The sequence below is a fragment of the Gossypium hirsutum genome, chromosome A03, assembly GCF_007990345.1.
Source record: "Gossypium hirsutum isolate 1008001.06 chromosome A03, Gossypium_hirsutum_v2.1, whole genome shotgun sequence".
Taxonomy (NCBI): Eukaryota; Viridiplantae; Streptophyta; class Magnoliopsida; order Malvales; family Malvaceae; genus Gossypium; species Gossypium hirsutum.
The window spans coordinates 107,675,929-107,695,367 of NC_053426.1; the positions used below are offsets into that span (position 1 = coordinate 107,675,929).

Here is a 19,439-nt window from a genome sequence, read left to right on the forward strand (position 1 = left end):
CGGAGTCACACCAATAGCGATAAATCGCAACCGTAATTTAACGGGTAACGACTAATTACGGCAATAACAGGCTGTTATTCCCGTTACAATGGAATTTAAAAAAAAATCCAACTCCTCTAAAATAAAATCAATAGAAATACAATGAGACAAAAGGGAATATATTCCTCACCTGCAAAATTAGATAGTTTTCAATCAAAAAAAGTAAAAGAAGTCCAAATTCAACAAAAAAAAGTAATCTAAAGCAATAGAAAAATATGAAATTCTCATATTTCACTGTTTAAACTCCAAACCAAACAAAATCACAACACAAAGAAAAAAATCTCTAAAAATAAAATCTTACTTGCATATTCGGAGATTCATGATTTTCAAGTAAGTACCTGAATTTTTTTGTCTTGATTCTTGCTTTTTTTTGTTCTAAAATGCAAATATTGTTGTAACTTGTAACATGGAGTGTACCCGAGAAGCAGTTGATAGATTAGTGGATAGATAAGTTTTGAATCTGCAAATATGTTCTTTAGGTTAGGGATAACTGATGAGAATTAGTTAGGGAGAAGGGGAAAGGTTTTGGAAGGATGCTTTGAAAGGGTTTTGAAAAAAATTTGGGGTTCCCAATGTTTTTGTTGTTTTTCCATTTATTGTTGACGGTTGAGACTTGAGAGTTGATGGCCTACTATTTTATTTTTTCCTACCATCCATTTGTTTTTTTATATTATAAGATTTTTTTTTTTGGGTTTTGGTGTCTATTTTTTTAGCTTTAGTGTCTACTTTTTCCTAGGTTGGATTTGGTGTTTATTTTAATTTTTGTTTGGTCTCTAGAAATTTCACTGCTATGTGCTGCCCATTCTCTGTATCCAATCCGACAATCAACTTCTAAAAGCCCCTCAAACCATCCTACAACTAAAAATACCAATTTAAAATTAAGTTATATATTTTTATTAGAGTTAAAATGTGATTTTGTATTGGTTTGTATCTTGATAGTTCTCAAAAGGATTAAATTGAAATTTTGACATTTTCTAGGAAGAAATTATAATTTTACCATATATTAACTTAAGATTTTATAAATCTTAGGAGACTAAAGCAGTGATTTTTCAATTTTTTTTGGAGGTTAGGGCACTAGTTGGCTCTCTCTTTTCACCTTTTATCATCCTAATTGCTCAAATTTGACTCCCACCATGTGAGTTGTCTTCATATTTATTTTGGCTTAAATCTTACTATGTGTGAGTTCTCTTTTTTAAGTTTTGAAAATTTAAGGAGGCAATGCCCTCTTGCACCTTTAAACTCTCACTTGAATTCGAACTTCAAATACATATTTTTTGAGAATATAAATTTTAATTTCATTTATTATATAAATTGTAAAAACAAAATGGATACATATAGGTAAATTAGTTGAGTTTGAAATTAACAAATTTCTTAAAAAATTCAAATAATCATAAATATAATATTAACATCGTATTTTAAAAATCCAAATTCAATCTCATTCTCAAAGCCTGAAATTTATGTTGTCAATCAGCTGTGAATTGTGGCTCCTATATGCTATTTTAGGATACTTTTTTTGGCACCTAAAATAGAAAATAATTATTGAACCAGAGATGATGCTTAGTTGGAATTTTTTTTCTATATTATCTGAAATAATCATTATTTTAATCATATTTTTATTAGGTGATCAGGTAATAATGGGTTATGGTGTGTTGTTATTTTTTAAAAAATAAATAAATTATGGATTATGTAATAAATTTAATTTTTCCATGTTAATGATGTTTACTTTTTTTTTTGTATTATATTGTTGATAATATAAGTAACGAGTTGGTTATATTTCTAAATATAATTATATGTTTCTTATATATAAATAAAAATAAAGCATGCCACCGCTTGAAGAGTTCCCGACTAAAGGATTGGAGGGTGCACCAAGTAATTATATAGGTTGGCACTTTGGAACTCCAGTGCCAAATACGAAAAGAAATGTCGTATGTAAACTTTGTGGTAAAGTTGTGAAAGGAGGAATAACACGATTTAAAGAGCACACTGCTCATAAAATCGGCAATGTTGCACCATGCCCTAATGTTACTGGTATGTGATACTTTATTATTATTTTTAAATGTTATTGTAAATTTATCAATAAAGATTATATATAATTGATAATAATATAAAGTGTGAATTATTTTTATTTTATTAATAGGTGTCATTAGAGAAAGTATGATGAATATACTGAAAGAAAGCAACACAACGAAAATAGACAAAAGAGGAGAACAAATGAACTCTTATCTCAATTAAGAGTAGAGGAGGATATATGAACACGAGGAATTCATTGATGAGGTTTCTGCTCTAAGGCAAGCAACTCAAGAAGTATCCAATCACAACACGAGTGGCATAGAAGGGAAGAATTCAGACGAAGTACTGGTGGTTGGAATAACATTTATGAAGAAGGGCAATCTTCTCATGGATCAGCTAGAGAATATCATGGAGAAAGGACAAGTAAATCCATCCTAAGTGAGTCTAAGTTTACCTTAAGGGGAGCTTACCTGAATTGGCTAGATGTAAAAGTTCAAAGAAGCAACCAAAGATCAGTGACTCTTTTTTAAAGACTTTACGAAGGAAGATAAGTGAAGCGGTATCCAAATTTTTAATATATGAACGACTTCCTTTCCAATTAGCAAGCTCTCTATGGTTGTATAACTTAATTCAAGAGTCAACATAAGTTGGACAAGTTGTAAAGCTCCCAACAACTTATGAGGTTTCAGATGTGTATTTGGAGTCAGAGTATCAACGAGGACTAAAGACTCATTGGAAAGAATTGGGTGCAACTCTAATGTGTGATGGTTGGACCAACAATTTGAATCAAATGCATATAATTAATTTCCTTGTTTATTGCAGTAAAGGAACCATTTTTTGAAATTGGTAAATGTCTCAAGTGTTCGTAGTAGAGATGCTGAATTCTACTATAGTTTGTTAGATTCAGTTATAGAAGAAATTTGAGAAAATTACATTGTCCAAATAGTGTCTGATAATGAGGCAGCAATGAAAGCTGCTAGAAAAAAAAATTAATGTTGAAAAGAAAACATCTATATTGGACCTCATGTGCAACTCACTGTTTAGATTTATGCCTTGAAGATATTGGGAAAAAGCCCAATGTAGCAAAAGCATTAGATGAGGCAAAGAAAGTGACTTGCTTTATATACAATCACATTTGGACTGTTGATTTGATGAAAAAGTATACACAAGGAAAGTAAATACTTCGACCCGCTCTTACTCGGTTTGCAACTCATTTCATTCAACTTGAAGAGATAATAAGACAAAAGAAAGGTTTGAGAGAAATGTTTAATTCAAAGGTTGGTATTTTATAATTAGTTAATATAATTACTTAAATATAGTAACCTTTAATGCTTTTATTAGTTCCAAATAATTTAAATTATATTATTTTAAAATTTTTCTTATGAATATATAGGAATTTAAAGAATCAAAATGGGGACAACAAAAGTCAGGGCCTACTTATGAAGCCAAAAAATTTGTTTTGGAAAAAGATTTTTGAAAAAAAGCCAATGACCTCATAAAATTTTACAAGCTCCTATTAAAAGTATTGAGACTTGTGTATGGCGATGAAAAACCAACAATGGGCTTTATTTATGAGGCTGTTGGTAGAGCTAAACGAGCAATTCAATAAGATTGTCAACATTTCACTGAGTACGAAAAGATTATTGATAATAGATGGAATTTTATGCATTTGACTTGCATTCAGCTGGTAAGATAAAATGTTTCATATAATTAAGAACTATTTTTATATTTTATTATTTTAAGCTTTAGATTACTATTATTTGATGATATTCTTATAAATTATGCTTAGGTTATTTTATCAATCCTCAATTTCAATTTGGGGTGGAGCATCTTGAGAATGTACTAATAGAAACATTAAATGGTACACAATCAGTAATTGAAAGATTAGAACCTTTTCTTGATACTCAAGTCAGAATGGTTAATCAGGTTAGATTCAAGTATTATTATTTGTAACTTAGTTACATAATTTGAAATAGAATTTTTTTATTTTTATTTTTACTCTATCTTTTATTTATGCAGTTGTTACTATTTAGAGATAAATATGAGACATTCGGTACTCCACAAGCATAAAGAGCTTGGAAGCAAATAAATCTGCGTAAACAGTTAATTAAATTATTTAATTTAATTTATATTATTTAATTATATTGTACATTTTGAAGTTATTTTGAAATTTAAATAATATTATGCAGCTGAGTGGTGGATAATATATGACACATGTGTTCCCGAATTACAAAAATTAGTAATTAAAGTGCTTAGTCAAACAACTTCTGCATCAAATTGCGAACGAAATTGGAGCACATTTAGTTATATTCACACCAAGGCAAGAAATAGGCTAAAGTATAAAAAAACTTGAGAAACGTGTTTACCTATTATAATATGAGGCTCCAGATAAGGCATAAAAAAAGAATGAGCATTGATGATATAAACATTAGTTTTAATCCTATCAGCCTTGATCATATTTTTGAAGATGTTGATCCGCTATTAGAATGGCTTCATGAGAATGAGAATCTATTGTCAGATGGTGAAAATGCCGGTGTGTTGCCTGTGGATGTAACACCCCTAACTCGTATCCGTCGCCGGATTAGGGTTATGAGGCATTATCGATTAAAAGCACAAAACCGAACATTAATAAATTTTCACCCAAGTTAAACTTATTTATAAATAAAATATAGTTAACTACATTTCAGAACATATTCTGTTTTGCTCATTTAAAACACAGATCATGTCAAATTTCAACTTTAAACTCACTGCGTATAATGTACATATATATATACAACATTAATCATTCAATACATAATTTAACATATTATTAAGTCACAAATGAAATTATGCTCAAGTCATTAAATATCACATACATGTTCCTATAATTTAATAAACTATAATACACATAAATAAAAATTATTTACATATGCAACAAGGGATTAAGGTCAATTTTGAATTTGCATGCTTTACGCTCAATATAAAAGCTAAACATCCATTCAGCAATAACCAAGTATTATCATATACTTGTTTTAAAATATTAATCATAAAAGACTATACGTATTTACTCTAGGTCATTAAAACATGCTCAATTAACCTTAATAAATTTAATCTTTCTATGAGTACACATACCATCCAAAAGTACACTAAATATTTTTGCTAATCAATATGTTTAAGATTACATACTCAAAGCCAAATAATTATTAACATTCGGTCAACTTAAGCTTTGGTTTACTCATTGACTATTAAGACTCAACTTTTATAACTTAATCATGATAACCAAGTCTAAACATGCAACCATAATTTAATGTGTTTGAATGAAAATACTTATCAACTAAGAATAATTATTTCAATCATTGTAAAACGCAATCCATATATATATACATACCTAAAACTTAAAGCATACATATCATATACAAACAAATCAAACCATCTTATCATACACTTAAATATTTGTAATGTATTATCATATTATTTTCAAACCAACTTATATTACAATCTATACCTTTCAAGAATAAGACATGAACTACAAATAGACATATAATCAAATCACAAATTTTACTAATGACCATATTAATTTAAATTAAGCTATGTTCGGACTTAGTCAAGTCTATGAGCCCGAATCACATTTAATACAATGGCCAAATATACTCATCACAATCACATATATTTTACTCTTTGTATGCTTAGCCGAATCAATCTTATGTCCAACCAAAATCATTAATCAATACTAAAACATTAAACATATAACATAAACATCATTTCCTTCATAGCACTAAACAATATAACTAAAACAAACTCAAGCCACAATCAAACATAACCAAATTTAAATATGGAAACTAAGCCATTTTTGCATGGCCTCTATACATCCATTTTCCAAAATAAGCCAACTCTAAGCTAGCCTATACATGCCATAGTTTTTATAGTATATTTATAAAGGTACCCAAAATAGCTGATAGTGTGATGAACTTGGCTGACAGTTCCCGAGCTCGTAACTTAACTCCAAAATCTATAAAACAGAAACACATATATTCACAGGGTAAGCTTTTATTGCTTAGCAAGTTATAAACAATTTAAACAACTCAAATATATAAACAATTCATTTTAAACCAACCAAATTATATTAACAATATAAGCTTATTTTCAACTTACAATTTCAGAAATAATATACCTGTACACAAAACTATTACCTTGGTCGAATATTCACAAGGTTAAGTCATCAAATCTTTGTTCAATTTTCAAAAGCCAAATATTCATTATAAAACCTACTGCACATGTACTTGTATACGTAAGTTCTTAAATCAAGATAAAATTTTTATATACATACATTACTAAATGGCTGATTATGCAAGATCACATATACATGCATAAATAAAATCATTTCAGCAAGAACCATACTTCTTGTTTACAAGGCCGTATACACATGTCATATTCACAAATACTTTTCATTCATGTTACACATGCTTATAACTAATGTCATAATACTCACTTACCTTATTTCAAATAAGTACCAAGCTAATACATACCTGATCACTTAGCTAATTTTATATATTTGTTCACCACTTATCGATGCTCGATGAACCATTTGGAATTGGATAGGACACTTGGATAATCATACACATCGTACAATGCCAACGTCCCAAACGTGGTCTTACATGTAATCACATATCGATACCACTGTCCCAGATAGGGTCTTACTCGCACACATATGTCGAAATCACATATCGATGCCATGGTCTTACTCGCACACATGAAACGAAATTCTATGTCATGACAAATGTATGCTAACTATTCCTAAGGTTCATACGGGGCTTTCGGAACGTCGTAACTCGGTCAAAATGAATTCGGAAATGTATTAGTCAAGCCTTTTCATATTCGACCATAACCATTATAATTTCTTACATTTCATAACAGCATGTATATATAGAATTTAACTACAATTAAACACATCTATTTGCTTATAAACTTACCTCGGACGTCATAAAACGGAATAGGGCAGCTAGTTGACGACTTTCGTTTTCCCCCGATCCAAATCTGATTTCTTTGGTTCTTGATCTAAACATATAATTAAGCTCATTCAAATATATTTTCATTCAATTTTCCCAAAAACACATAAATGGACAAATTACCATTTTACCCCTAAAATTTATAATTTTTACAATTTAGTCCTTATTGCACAAAACACAAAATATGCAAAATTTCCCTATACCCATGTTGGGCCGAATTTTACCCATGCTTATACAAGTCCATATATTTCATTTATTTCACATTTTAGTCCCTCAAATTATTATTTTTGCAATTTAGTCCTAATTACTCAAAATCATCAAAAACTCTAATACAAAACATGTTAATCTAAAACATATATTCCATATTTCATCATCAAACAACAAAAACCACAAGCTCTCAACAATGGCATAACTCAAAATATTTATCAAAATAAAAATTCAAGCATGAGTTTTGTAGTACTCGAAGCAACGATCTCAAAAACGTAGAAATTATCAAAAACCGAGCTAAACTCATACCTTGATTGAGCTTTAAAATTGGCCAAACCCTAGCTCTTGTTCTTTCTTTTTCTTTTGTTTATATTAGGCAAAGTGGTGAAGTATGAAAAGATTATTTTAGTTATCATATAATATAACATATATACTAACATATTATTATTACATATTTTACTTTTTTAACCTTTTATAATTAATAACTAAAACACATTTAACAAGGGCACAACCGGCCAACCCATGTTCCAATGGTTTATTTTCAACATAAATACTCCAACTTAAAAAGCCACTAACAATTTGGCCCTTATGCTTTAAACTATCAAGTTTTCAATTTACGTGATTACGTTCTTTTATTTAATCGGATACCCAAATGACAAAATTAAATCACAAAAATTTCACAGATATAAATTCACACAAAATAAACACAGAAAATGATTTTTAAATTTTTTTACTCGGATTTGTGGCCCCAAAACCACCGCTCCGGTTAGGGTCTAAATCGGGCTGTTACAGTAGATACCGCTGATGATGAAATGGATGTTGATCAATCTCAACAACAAAATTTGTCTCATTCAAGTTCTAGTTCAACGCGAAATCAGAGTGGCAATGGACCCGATGGTGGTGGTTTAAGTCCATTGATGAGGATGATGGATATAGTGGTGATAAAGGTGAAATTAGGTCTTCTAGTCGATATGGAAGAGAATATGGGGTTGGTACCACTAGTAGATATTTCCGTGATAGATCAGAGTTTGATGGAAATATGTTTCCTGAACCTAGGAGAGATAGAAGTGAACCTAGAGCTCTATCAAAAGGAAAAGGCAAGAAGCATACTTCAGTAGGCTCTTCATTTGGTAGGAGATCGAGTTCTAGTAACCTTCGGTATAGTGATTCATCTACTAGTACTCAAGGTTTTTATACACCAGAACAACCTTCATATTTTCAACCTTCACATGGTTATCTACAACCATATGGTTATTGTAACACCTCTTACCCGTACCCGAGATCGGGACAAGATACAGGGCATTACCGGAAACCTATACAGACATTTTGGAAAATATGAGATATAAAATTTTCATTCTAATTTAAAACCAATCAAACAATATCATAGTGTCCCTATTAGGGGCCTACTAGGCCCAAAACATACATTGAAAGCGATCCGGGACTAAACTGAGAACTATAAAAAAATTTAGTAAAATTACTGGGGTTATGCCTCACACGCCCGTGTGTTTAGGGACACGTCTGTGTCCCTTACCCGTGTGGAATTAATTGACTTTATTTTTCATTTCAAACCTACAAGGGTTTTCACACGGCCAAGCATACGCCCGTGTCCCTGGCCCGAGTCCCACACACGGCCTAGACACGCCCGTGTCATCGTCCGTGTCCAAAAACCCAGACATTCTGTTTATGATGTCATCATTCACTTTGAGGCACACGGCCAAGGCACACGCTAGTGTGCTAGGCCGTTTCCTCCATGCGGTTTATACACATGGCCGTGTCTTTGCCCGTGCGTTTACTACCATGCAAACTGACCTAAAATTTTAAGTACAGGGGACACTTGGCCAGGTAACACGCCCATGGGGGCTAACCGTGTGTCACACAAGGCCTAGACACATGCCCATGTGTCTACCCGTGTGGACCCTTTTAGGGCTATTTTCCAAGCCTTTGGTCACCCTCTTTCATCCCTACACACTTAGAGACTTTAATGGTAGGTAACATGGCCTAATTATACTCTTACACAACCTTGACATAATTCATTGCATGTTAACCTCATCTCATCGATTGAGTACATGCTACATTATCCTTTTTGCATTAGGGATTAATATTGCATATTTTACCTTTTACACTTAGGCCATATTATAATCATATAACATTGTGCACTATGTCCACTCTCAATTTATCAGATTTCCATTTCAAGCATTCATCCGTGATAAACCTCATCATCATATCTTATGAAACCTTTTTAAACATAAACATGCATCCTTAGTAGGTTTACAACCTACATCAATATAAGCCATATCCCATGGCCATATACAAAAGAATAAGTATACCATTTAAACCCTTACATTGGCTAGCCAAATGACACATATAACAAAATAACCAAAAATCCTATACATGCCATTAAACAAAATGAAAGTATCCATATACCAAAGTAGGACAAGTCGATAGTGTGTTAATTCTCCAACAGTCTTCCAATCTTCACGAGTCCACGAGCTTTGTAAGACAAGGAAAGGAGAAAAGGGGGTAAACATTTATATGCTTAGTAAGTCCGAATAACTGGAAGGTAAACTTACCGGTTAATTAGCATACAACCATATTAAGCAATAATTCCAACAAGTATGAAATGATTTCCCTATCACATGCACTCAATCATCAAGTTAGTCTCATAACAATACATCATGTCATTAATCATAGATGAGCTCATCAATTCAATATTCCCATTATTTATTTCAGCATGTTGATCCCGTTAAATTTCTCAAAAAATCTCAATGGATAGCCATTTACCGTCAAGTCATACAAGTGATCATTTCAAGAATGCACTCCCGCAAACCTTACATCTTACGGCGGGATTACCAGTACAGGTTAAATCCCCCATAATAATAACTCATAGAGCATTGTCGGGATTACCAATCCAGGCTAAATCCCTTTTTACGGCAACTGCTCTCATAAGCACGAATCTGAATTGCCAGTCTAGGCTAAATTCAGTCCTTAATCGAATTACCCGTCCGGGCTAAATCCTTAATGCACCCATATTCTTCGAGAGGCTCGATCACTCAAGGAACACCCGTCCAGGCTAGATCCTTTCTATTTTGAGATCATCAGATTACCCGTCCGGGCTAAATCCTTTTCTGCAACACATGCAGGATCTCATGTCATGTAAGTCATAGTTTACTCATCGAATTTTCTTCTTCTTTTTTTATTTCAACCGGGACATTAATTATTTTTCTTTTACACAAGTACATTCCATTGAATTATTATGCAATGAATATCTAAATTTTCACACATTTAAGAACATGCATGTTTAAGTATATTAAGATTCTACTTCGGGTTATACGAACTTACCTGGTAATTGCTTCGGTTTCGTGTCTTGGTTATTCCTAAACCTTTCGTTTTCCACGGTCGACCTCCAGAATTGGTTCTTTGGGGTCTATATCAATAAATTTATATTATTAATACACCATATTATTCGTTTTAGGCCTAAACTCACCCCCGAGAAAAATGACCATTTTGCCTCTAATATTTCAAATTTTTTCAACTTAGTCCCTAGGCTCGTAAAATGAAATACATGCAATTCCTTGGTTACCTAAGCCTAGCCGAATGTATTATAAACTCATACTAGCCCACATTTTCCTCTATTTCACATTTCTACCACATATTTTGTACCTTTTGCAAAAAGGTCCCTTTAGGGTTTTTTCATGAAAATCACTTAGGAAAAGATGTTTAACACACATCTAACTTTCATATTCTCCCATAAATCATCAAAGAACAAACATGTTACACATGGGTCATTTTGCATACATGAACCCTAGCTTAAAATATGGGTAGAAATGGAGAGAACATGTTACAAGGATATCAAAAATACAGAGAACATTAAAAACGGGGTTAGGAGTCACTTACTATTGAGCTTGGAAAGTGAAGAAACCCTAGCTATAGTGTCCTTTAGAATTTCAGCAGCAAGAGGGAGAAGAATGACTGATTTTTTCCTTCATTTTCCCTTTTTATTGATTTTCTTACCAAATGACCAAAATGTCCTTCCTTACCAAACTTCCAAAATTTTTCATGCATGCCTATTTTTGTCAAAAAACTTAGAAATTGGGTAGATTACTCTTTAAGATCTTTTAATTAATAATCTAAAGCAATTTCATGCAAATTGCTTCTAGAATCCAAGTTTTGCAATTTATTCAATTTGGTCGCTAATTTCCTATTGGACACCTTACACTAAGAATTTCTTCATGAAACTTTAACACATGCTTACTTTCATATTCCAGGCCTCATAATAATCATAAAATAAATATTTTGACATCGGATTTGTGCTCCCGAAACCACTGTTCCGACTAGGCCCAATTTTGGGATGTTACAGTTATTGTCCACCATTTCCTATTTATGGTGTGTCATACCAACCTCAAATGCATCCTCCACCACCAATGTATCACCCACCTCCACCTCTCATGTATCCTCCTCCTCAAATATATCCTCCATATCAATTATATGAAAACCAAGGTGAAAATGTTACTTTTTTGATATATTTTTGGACAAAAGCCATGAGAATCAAGTCAAGAACGCTCTTAAAGTGAAGGTGAAAGATCTAATCCTCCTCGTCATTCCATTAATTGGTGAAAACTAAACCGTACCACTACCATTATTTGTAAGGTATGTTTTTTTTTAAAAGAAAACTTTTGTTAATATTCTTAATTTTGATGATATTAAAACATTTAAAATATATCTTTAGATAAATGAATGGAGTATATTTTACGAAAAGATAATTAAGAATCGAAACATGTTAAACTATATATGAAGTAGAATGACAGTGAGAATAAGTGGTAGGAAATAGGAATTATTAATGAGAATCTATACATTTATCTATTTCTTTTTTCCTTTTGCAGCATAAAATATTTATACCTTCACCATCTTCAAAGCTGTCAAGAAATATTGAAGACATCTTTTAGATATGAATTTTCAATTATTTTATTTATAAAACCTTTCAAACTTATTAAACATGATAAATGTTTAATATCTTACTTTGTTATTAGTTAATATAATATTCTTAAAAAATTCATAAATAAATATAAGAATACTTAATGATTATAAAAGTTGTGTTCTCATATCATATTAATAAAAATTCATAAGTGTTAGAAAATACTCTAAAAATCATTAAAAGTGACTTTTTATAATTATAATTATAATTATTATGTTTTATAATAAGTTGTGCGGATTTAAGTGACCGCAATAGTATCCGTTATGTCCGCAACCGCGATAAACGCAAAGCAACCGAAAACGCAACTGCAACCGCAATTTAAATCCCTGAGCAAGGGAATACAAAGCAAGGTCAGGATGCAAGCAACTCAGGAAAATGCAGCACTCTGTATCTGTCCAAGCAAGATCGAGGCCTTCTACATCGCAGCAGGTTAGCAGAGCACCTGGAATTTTATACGGAACCTGAAGCTCCCAGCAAGATTAAAATCCTTATATGGAAAGTTTGCTCAAAGGCAGCCCTACAAATTTCAAGGTGTGGAGAAGGATTGGTGTCAGAAGCCCTTTATGTGATATCTGTAAGGAAGAGGAGACAATTAAACATTTATTATTTGGATGCATATGGATAAGGCGTATATGATATAAAATCTGTCATGGTTTGCACCTTGAAATGGATGACATCTCTTCTTTTGTGGATTGGTTTGCCGGGATTGCAGAACAGCTTGAAGCTGAAATTATGCTGGTTAGAATCTTGTTTACATGCTGGTTTATTTTGAAAATAAGATGTGAAAGGGTTTTTGCTGGGAAGGATATCTACATTCAGAGTGTTATGTCTCGCATTTTTGAGATCTGTGAAGGCCTTGCTCAAATCTAAAGGTGAATCTAAAACAAAAGAATGTAATGAAGGGAATATTAATTTGTGGAGGAACCCTGATTGTGGATGGATTAAAATAAATGTAGATGGGGCTTCCGATCTGCACTCTCACAATGCTGGAATTGGAGTCATTGTCAGAGTTGCAGGTGCTGAATATGCAGTCAATCATAAGTATGATCGAGTAATTCTTGAGATTGACTCCCTAGTCTAAGAAAGAAAGGCGAACACGATGGAAACTTGTGCCTGGGTTGAGCAAATTGGAGAGATTAATTGCAACGACTCCTAATGTTCGTCTCAGCTTAATCAAGATAAGTGCTAATAGAGCAGCAGTTGGGTTGCTTTGCAATACAAAAAAAGGGATGGGTTAGAAGACATGCATCTCCTTTGATTCACATCTTGGACAAAGATGGGCTGCCTGCTCCCCCTGTTTGATTTTAATGTTTGTATTCCTAGTATGTCAAGTTTACTTGCTCTTGTGCTAGGGGAACATTTGGTTTTTCTGGCTTGTTGAGTGTCTGCATTGGGGTTTCTTTAATATACTTTTCTTTTGACCAAAAAATAAAACAATGTAAATGGAGTTAAACTTTTATCTTTAGTTAAGCTTAAAAATTTAAGAATAAAACTTAGAAACAATATATGACAAATTGAGCTTCTTAGTGCTTGAAGTCAATTCAACCTTCAATTAAAACCTAGATACGGTAATATTTGTAATGAAAAATTGTTAATAAGGACCAACGAAGTGCAAAAAATGATTTTTTTTTTAAATTTGATATATTCAATTCAGTTAAAATTTGGTTCATAAATATATATATACATATATATATATAAACATAACCATTCAAATAGAACCTTATTTTATTTTATTTTTTAAATTAGTTTTCATTCTTTTGGCCCTTTTTAGAAAACCAAAATATTGCACACCATAACCATAATACAATATACCAAAATTGGTTTCTCATATTGTACATGTAAATCCCTCTCCAACCCATGATGAAAGGTGGAAGGAAAAAATTTATGCAAAATGTGAAGTGAGCAAAATAGGATAACTCCGGGGACCAAAGATTAAAAAGTTAAAATGCAGCTATTTTGGTGGTGAAGTTTTTGGTTGAAGACAAGATTTCATTAATTATCATCTGCAATCAGCACCAACAGCTTCATGGATTGATTTGAAACCATCCCTTTCTAAACACTCAGCAAGTTCAGCCTGCAAAAAAAAAAAAACAAATCACAAAGTCGAACAAAGCATTTTACGAAATCAGTTCCTCTCAGAATGTTCGACTTTCCATACCCATGTCCGAAAAATGTTGGACAAGGGTATGTCAAAAAACAAAACAATGGCTCATATATAGTAAACCTCCCAACAAAGCAAAGATACAAGTTGAATACAAAGCAGAGAGAAAAATAAATATACCTTTATTTGGGGAATTAAGGCAGGGCCTCCATATGCAAATGCTGTATAAAGCTGAACGAGCGTTGCTCCAGCTCGTATTTTTTTGTATGCATCCTCACCACTGCATTGAATTCATAAAATTACACAATGGAGGTGTAAATAAAGATAACTATAATCAGAATACCGATTTTACCTGCTAATACCTCCACAGCCTATTAAAGGGATCTTTCCCTGCAAAGATGTATATAGGTCAGCTTTAAGGCTTTGCATGATAGATGGAAAGAAAATCAGAAGGATGGAAAATTAAAGGGGTAGAGAACTAGAAGGATGGAAAACATAATTTTTCTTTCCATAGGTGTGCTTGGTAGGAGAGATGGAAAAATGTACATTTTCTTTCCATCTATTGCTTGGTAGAGTTAAAAAATGGAAGGAAAGAAAATAGAACATTTTAAAAATGCATATTTTGAACTAACATACACATCTCTCTCATTTTCTCTCCTCTCATCTTTCCAAATTGGAAGGATTGATTTTTATGCATTAGGAAGGAAAATGATCATCCCTCCTATTTTCTTTCCTCTAACTTTTCTTCCCAACCAAGCCCGTTAAAAATTTATTTTCCTTCCACTTTCCACACCCCCCCTCCCATCTCTCCACTTTTTCACCCAACCAAGCACACCCTAAAAGTAAGATGCTTGCTCAAACAACTTTACAAGCATATACTAATAGAATTCAAACAGAATTAAGATGATGTAAACTATCTGAATGCTTTACAAAATCGATTTGAAAATAATGAGTTGCATAGAGAAGATACTAAGAAACAGCAAGAAACCGTTAAAGGCTAATGATACGGCCAGCTGCAAATCTACATCTCAAAATTATAAAACTATGAACATTGTAGACCATACAAATTCAGAGTATAACCCAGGAAAAACCACATGAAAATCAAATTATAATGCCCTCAAGTGTAAAACCCTGAAGAATCTTGGGATGTCCAATAAGGTAATGAAATAAGGAAAATATATTCCTATACAGTGGACCCCAGCAGTGAATTACATGTCAAGCATCAAGAAGGCCAACATCCATGTCAACACCCACCGGACAAACAATATTTATCTAAGCAATTTGAACTGACAAACTATACAACGTAAAAGGGAACATTGGCCAAATTATTAAAACAGCACCCTGATGTTTCATATATTAAAGTTTCCCTTGAGTAGTTTCAAGAGGCTACATTTCCACACTATGTAGACAGTTTGTTTATCAACACTATTGCAGGCTTTTCTTCATGTTTTATAAAGCAGATTAGCATGGTTTTTGGAGAATGGCTGAAGATATGACCATCTTGAGTCAATAAAAACATGTTAAGAAATAGAAGACGTGACAATGAAAAGCCAACAGATATAACAGAATTTTTTATAAGAATAGACAACATACCCTTGTTAGGACATACATCTCCTTCAAGATGTTGGTTGACAAATTAAAAAGAGGCTTTCCGCTTAAGCCACCAGCTTCTGCAGAGACTGGATTTTTATCTACGGGATCTGGTCTCGAAATGGTTGTGTTAGATATAATCTAGAAAACAGGAAAGAGGAGAATGTCAGGAAAAAACATTGAAACGCAAGAGATAAAAATTGTGCACTTTATCATGCTACTTACTCCACAGTATGTATTGTATAAAAGAATGAAGTAAAAAAAAAAAAAGATATTATGAGATCACAGCTTCTTAAGCCAAAACATCATTAACAAATCAACAGCTAGAAATTCATCCATGATTGTTCTTCAATGCATTTAGAAAACAACGGGCTATTGATTTTAAGAAAATATAACTTTCTTGATAGATAGCATATAGAAAGAAATGGGTTAAATGCACCATCAAGCAGAAGCTTCTAGTCAGATAAGACATGGACAAGAAATAAAAATTTCCAATTGGAAGAAAAATACCAATCCATCCAAGCGGAGGGCAAGAGCAACCTAAAATCAAAGAAAAGAAACAATAAGAACATGATACAAATAAGAAATGAAATATTATCTAAATACAAGTAGAAGCTTAGCGCATACCGCTGCTATATCCTCAAGGTCATCTTTAGACAAGTCTGGAGCAATTTTAACAAGCAGTGGAGGAGGACCTTCCTCACCCCATTGCATTTCATCACGAGCAGCTTGAACCTTCGACAAGAATAAGCAAAGAAAAATTGAGAAATGTGAAGCTCTCTCTGATATACACAGAAGGATGATTATGCTCACAGCTAGAGATCTATACCCTCTTAACAAGATCCTTCAACTGTTTCCTTCCTTGAAGCATACGTAATCCAGGAGTGTTTGGTGATGAAACATTAATAACCTAAGAAAGTTGAAAAAGGAGGTAAATATTACGGGATCCAAACAAATAAATTCAAGAAAAAACTAAAAGAAAACTTCTCAAAACAATACATCATAATGATATTTCTTTTTGAAGAATATGCATCAATCTACCCTTAGAAAGAAGCAAGTAAAAGATATTACAAGCAAATCAGGCTACGCAACTATCTTAGATAATAGAACCAATCCTATCATTTTATGGTATGAGACTTTTGTACTCAAAGCAAACTTGAAAGGAATGAATTAACTCAAATAAAGAACATAGAACTACCAAGTAATCAGCATACTGGGATAACGTGTGAACTCCTTGTACATAGTCAGCAGCAGCATCTTCACTTGTCTTATTCTTCCCAAGATTGACTCCCAGAATTCCAGGACCAGCTTTGCCCCCATGTTTGGCTTCTTCATTCGAGGGTGACGAGGAACTCGAAGTCTCTAACTTCCTCTTACCATGCTGAGCACCTAATCTCTTTGCAACAGCAACAATTCCTTCACTATTGAACCCACAGCGATTGATAATAGCACTGTCCAAGAAATCGAGTTAGATAGAATAGAAAAACTTTAGGTCCAAACAACATGAGTTCAAGCAATCAAATCTCAAGGCAGAATTGCCTTACTAATGACAGGTAAGTTGATATTTCAAAGAAACAGTACAAAAAGAGAACTTGGTGTCACCCTTCTTGCCGCAGTCTAAAGATGCGTGGCTTGATATTACCCTCTTGTGGAACAGGGGTTACTGATCCAACTTCCACAAAGCCAAAACCCATACCAAGTAAACCTTCAACAGCTTCTGCATTTTTGTCAAAGCCAGCAGAGAGACCAACAGGGTTTGAAAACTTCCTTCCCCAAACTTCTAATCCCAGAATTGCTGGATCAGGTCTCTTCTCCCTGGGAACCCAACCACGAGAAGCAGCTGCAACAGCTAGTGTATGAGCTTTCTCAGCATCCAAAAGTGCAAAGAATGGGTTTACAAGTTTAGTCGCTGAGAACAGCCAACCACTGCCAAAATTCAAATATTGTGTAAGTTGGTCTCAAATAGAGATATAAGATGAGGATTCATTTCAAAATCAGGTTTCTCTATCAATGGATCCACAAAACTTTTAATTAAAATTTTAAAAACAAAGGATAGATAAAGGCTATTGGCCATAACGATTTTTTATCTCACATTGTTTTAGTTTGAGTTCTTCCACAATAGTTATCAATTCAGACTAAAAATGACAAATGAAAAAATAGAGATGAAAATAAAGAAAACTAACAAAATCTCCATCTGACAGGTTACTGTGATACAAAAGACGAAAACCACTGCTACTTTTAACAGCCATTTTAGTCATATAACTTGCAAAGGCATGTGTCCATTGAAGAGGCTCATTCATTTTCCAATGTATTTTTCATATCAAAGTTTGGGGAACAAGTGGAGCATTTTTCAAAATCCAACAAAATAAAGACCAAAAAGGGGAAACTCCTCCTCATTTGCAAAATGAGACAAAATATGGAAAACGTTTAAAAGTTTCAAAGAAGAGATTTCACTGGGATGTCCAAAATAAGTACCAGAAAGTTGCTTCATCAACAGTACTAACATAAGCTCCACCTGCTATAATTAAGCCTATGGTAGCTCCAGTCAATAACCTTCTTCCCTACAACCATGAAATCAAAAAATATCATATATTACAACATAAAATTCACGCATACAACCAAATAAACTCAATTCAATGTTTTAAACTATCACATGAAATAGAAAATCCAGTTAATTAGTAAGAAGTCAATGCTATCAAACGTGCTTCCCTTAAGTTGGTCAAGCAAAAGAACCCATTTTGATCCTCCTAATTGCAACTTCCCAAAATACCCATATCCTTAACTAAGCTTACCCCAACTTTCATTACTTAGATTTTTAATGAAAACTAAAACAAAAGTCCCATAAACACAGCAAAAATCGCCACTAAAAAACCTTACTTTTTTTGAAGAATGAGGGATTTTAGGGGCAGAAGCAGCAGCGGAAGAGCAATGTCTAGAGGGTCCTATGGAAGTGGAAATAACCCTTTGGCGCACGAGATCTTTAAACAATTTCCCAGCTGTCCTTATTGCCATGAAATCAAAATAGATTGATTTTACAACACTTGAAAAAAACGCAGATTGCAGAGATGGGGTGAGTGGGTAAAAGCGAAAAGAAATAAATTTGATTCTTTGTATTGAAAAGTTCAAGAGAGAGAGAGAGAGAGAGAGAGAGAGAGAGAGAGAGAGCTTAAGAGGGGTTTTAGCAGTGAAGGGAAAAACAAGGAGGCTAGGCGTGAGGTTTTTGGTGTCTTTATCTAAACCCGGTCCTCCGTATATTTGCTTAAATAACTTTTTTACACTTTCAATTAATAGTAAAAGATTCCCAACTTTTGCAACTTTAATACAAGCTAGATCACAACTTGGTTGTTTTCTTTTTCCAAAAGAATATAGGGAGCAAAGTTAAGAAAATTATTAATAAATTTTAAAATTATACATGGTTTTTATTTAATTTAATATCTCTCTATAATGTGTTACAACATAAAAGTGGGGTAGCTTGTTAGAATGGTTCACAGTGTGGAAAGTTGCTAAAATAAGGTGGTTCACATTATAAGGAGTT

General features: G+C 32.9%; 1 protein-coding gene across 1 annotated transcript; it reads right to left on the reverse strand.

Annotated features, from left to right (window-relative positions):
* Positions 1–13,920: 13,920 nt before the first annotated feature.
* LOC107886882 (dihydroorotate dehydrogenase (quinone), mitochondrial) lies at positions 13,921–19,117 on the reverse strand. The gene is made up of 11 exons (XM_041101371.1): positions 18,782–19,117; positions 18,380–18,465; positions 17,507–17,830; positions 17,103–17,355; positions 16,734–16,814; positions 16,532–16,639; positions 16,415–16,444; positions 15,908–16,045; positions 14,667–14,704; positions 14,495–14,594; positions 13,921–14,287 (listed from the first exon to the last, which is right to left on the reverse strand). Exons 1-11 carry the CDS (start codon positions 18,914–18,916, stop codon positions 14,213–14,215), a joined length of 1,368 nt encoding a protein of 455 aa, XP_040957305.1. The 5' UTR covers positions 18,917–19,117; the 3' UTR covers positions 13,921–14,212.
* Positions 19,118–19,439: the final 322 nt, after the last annotated feature.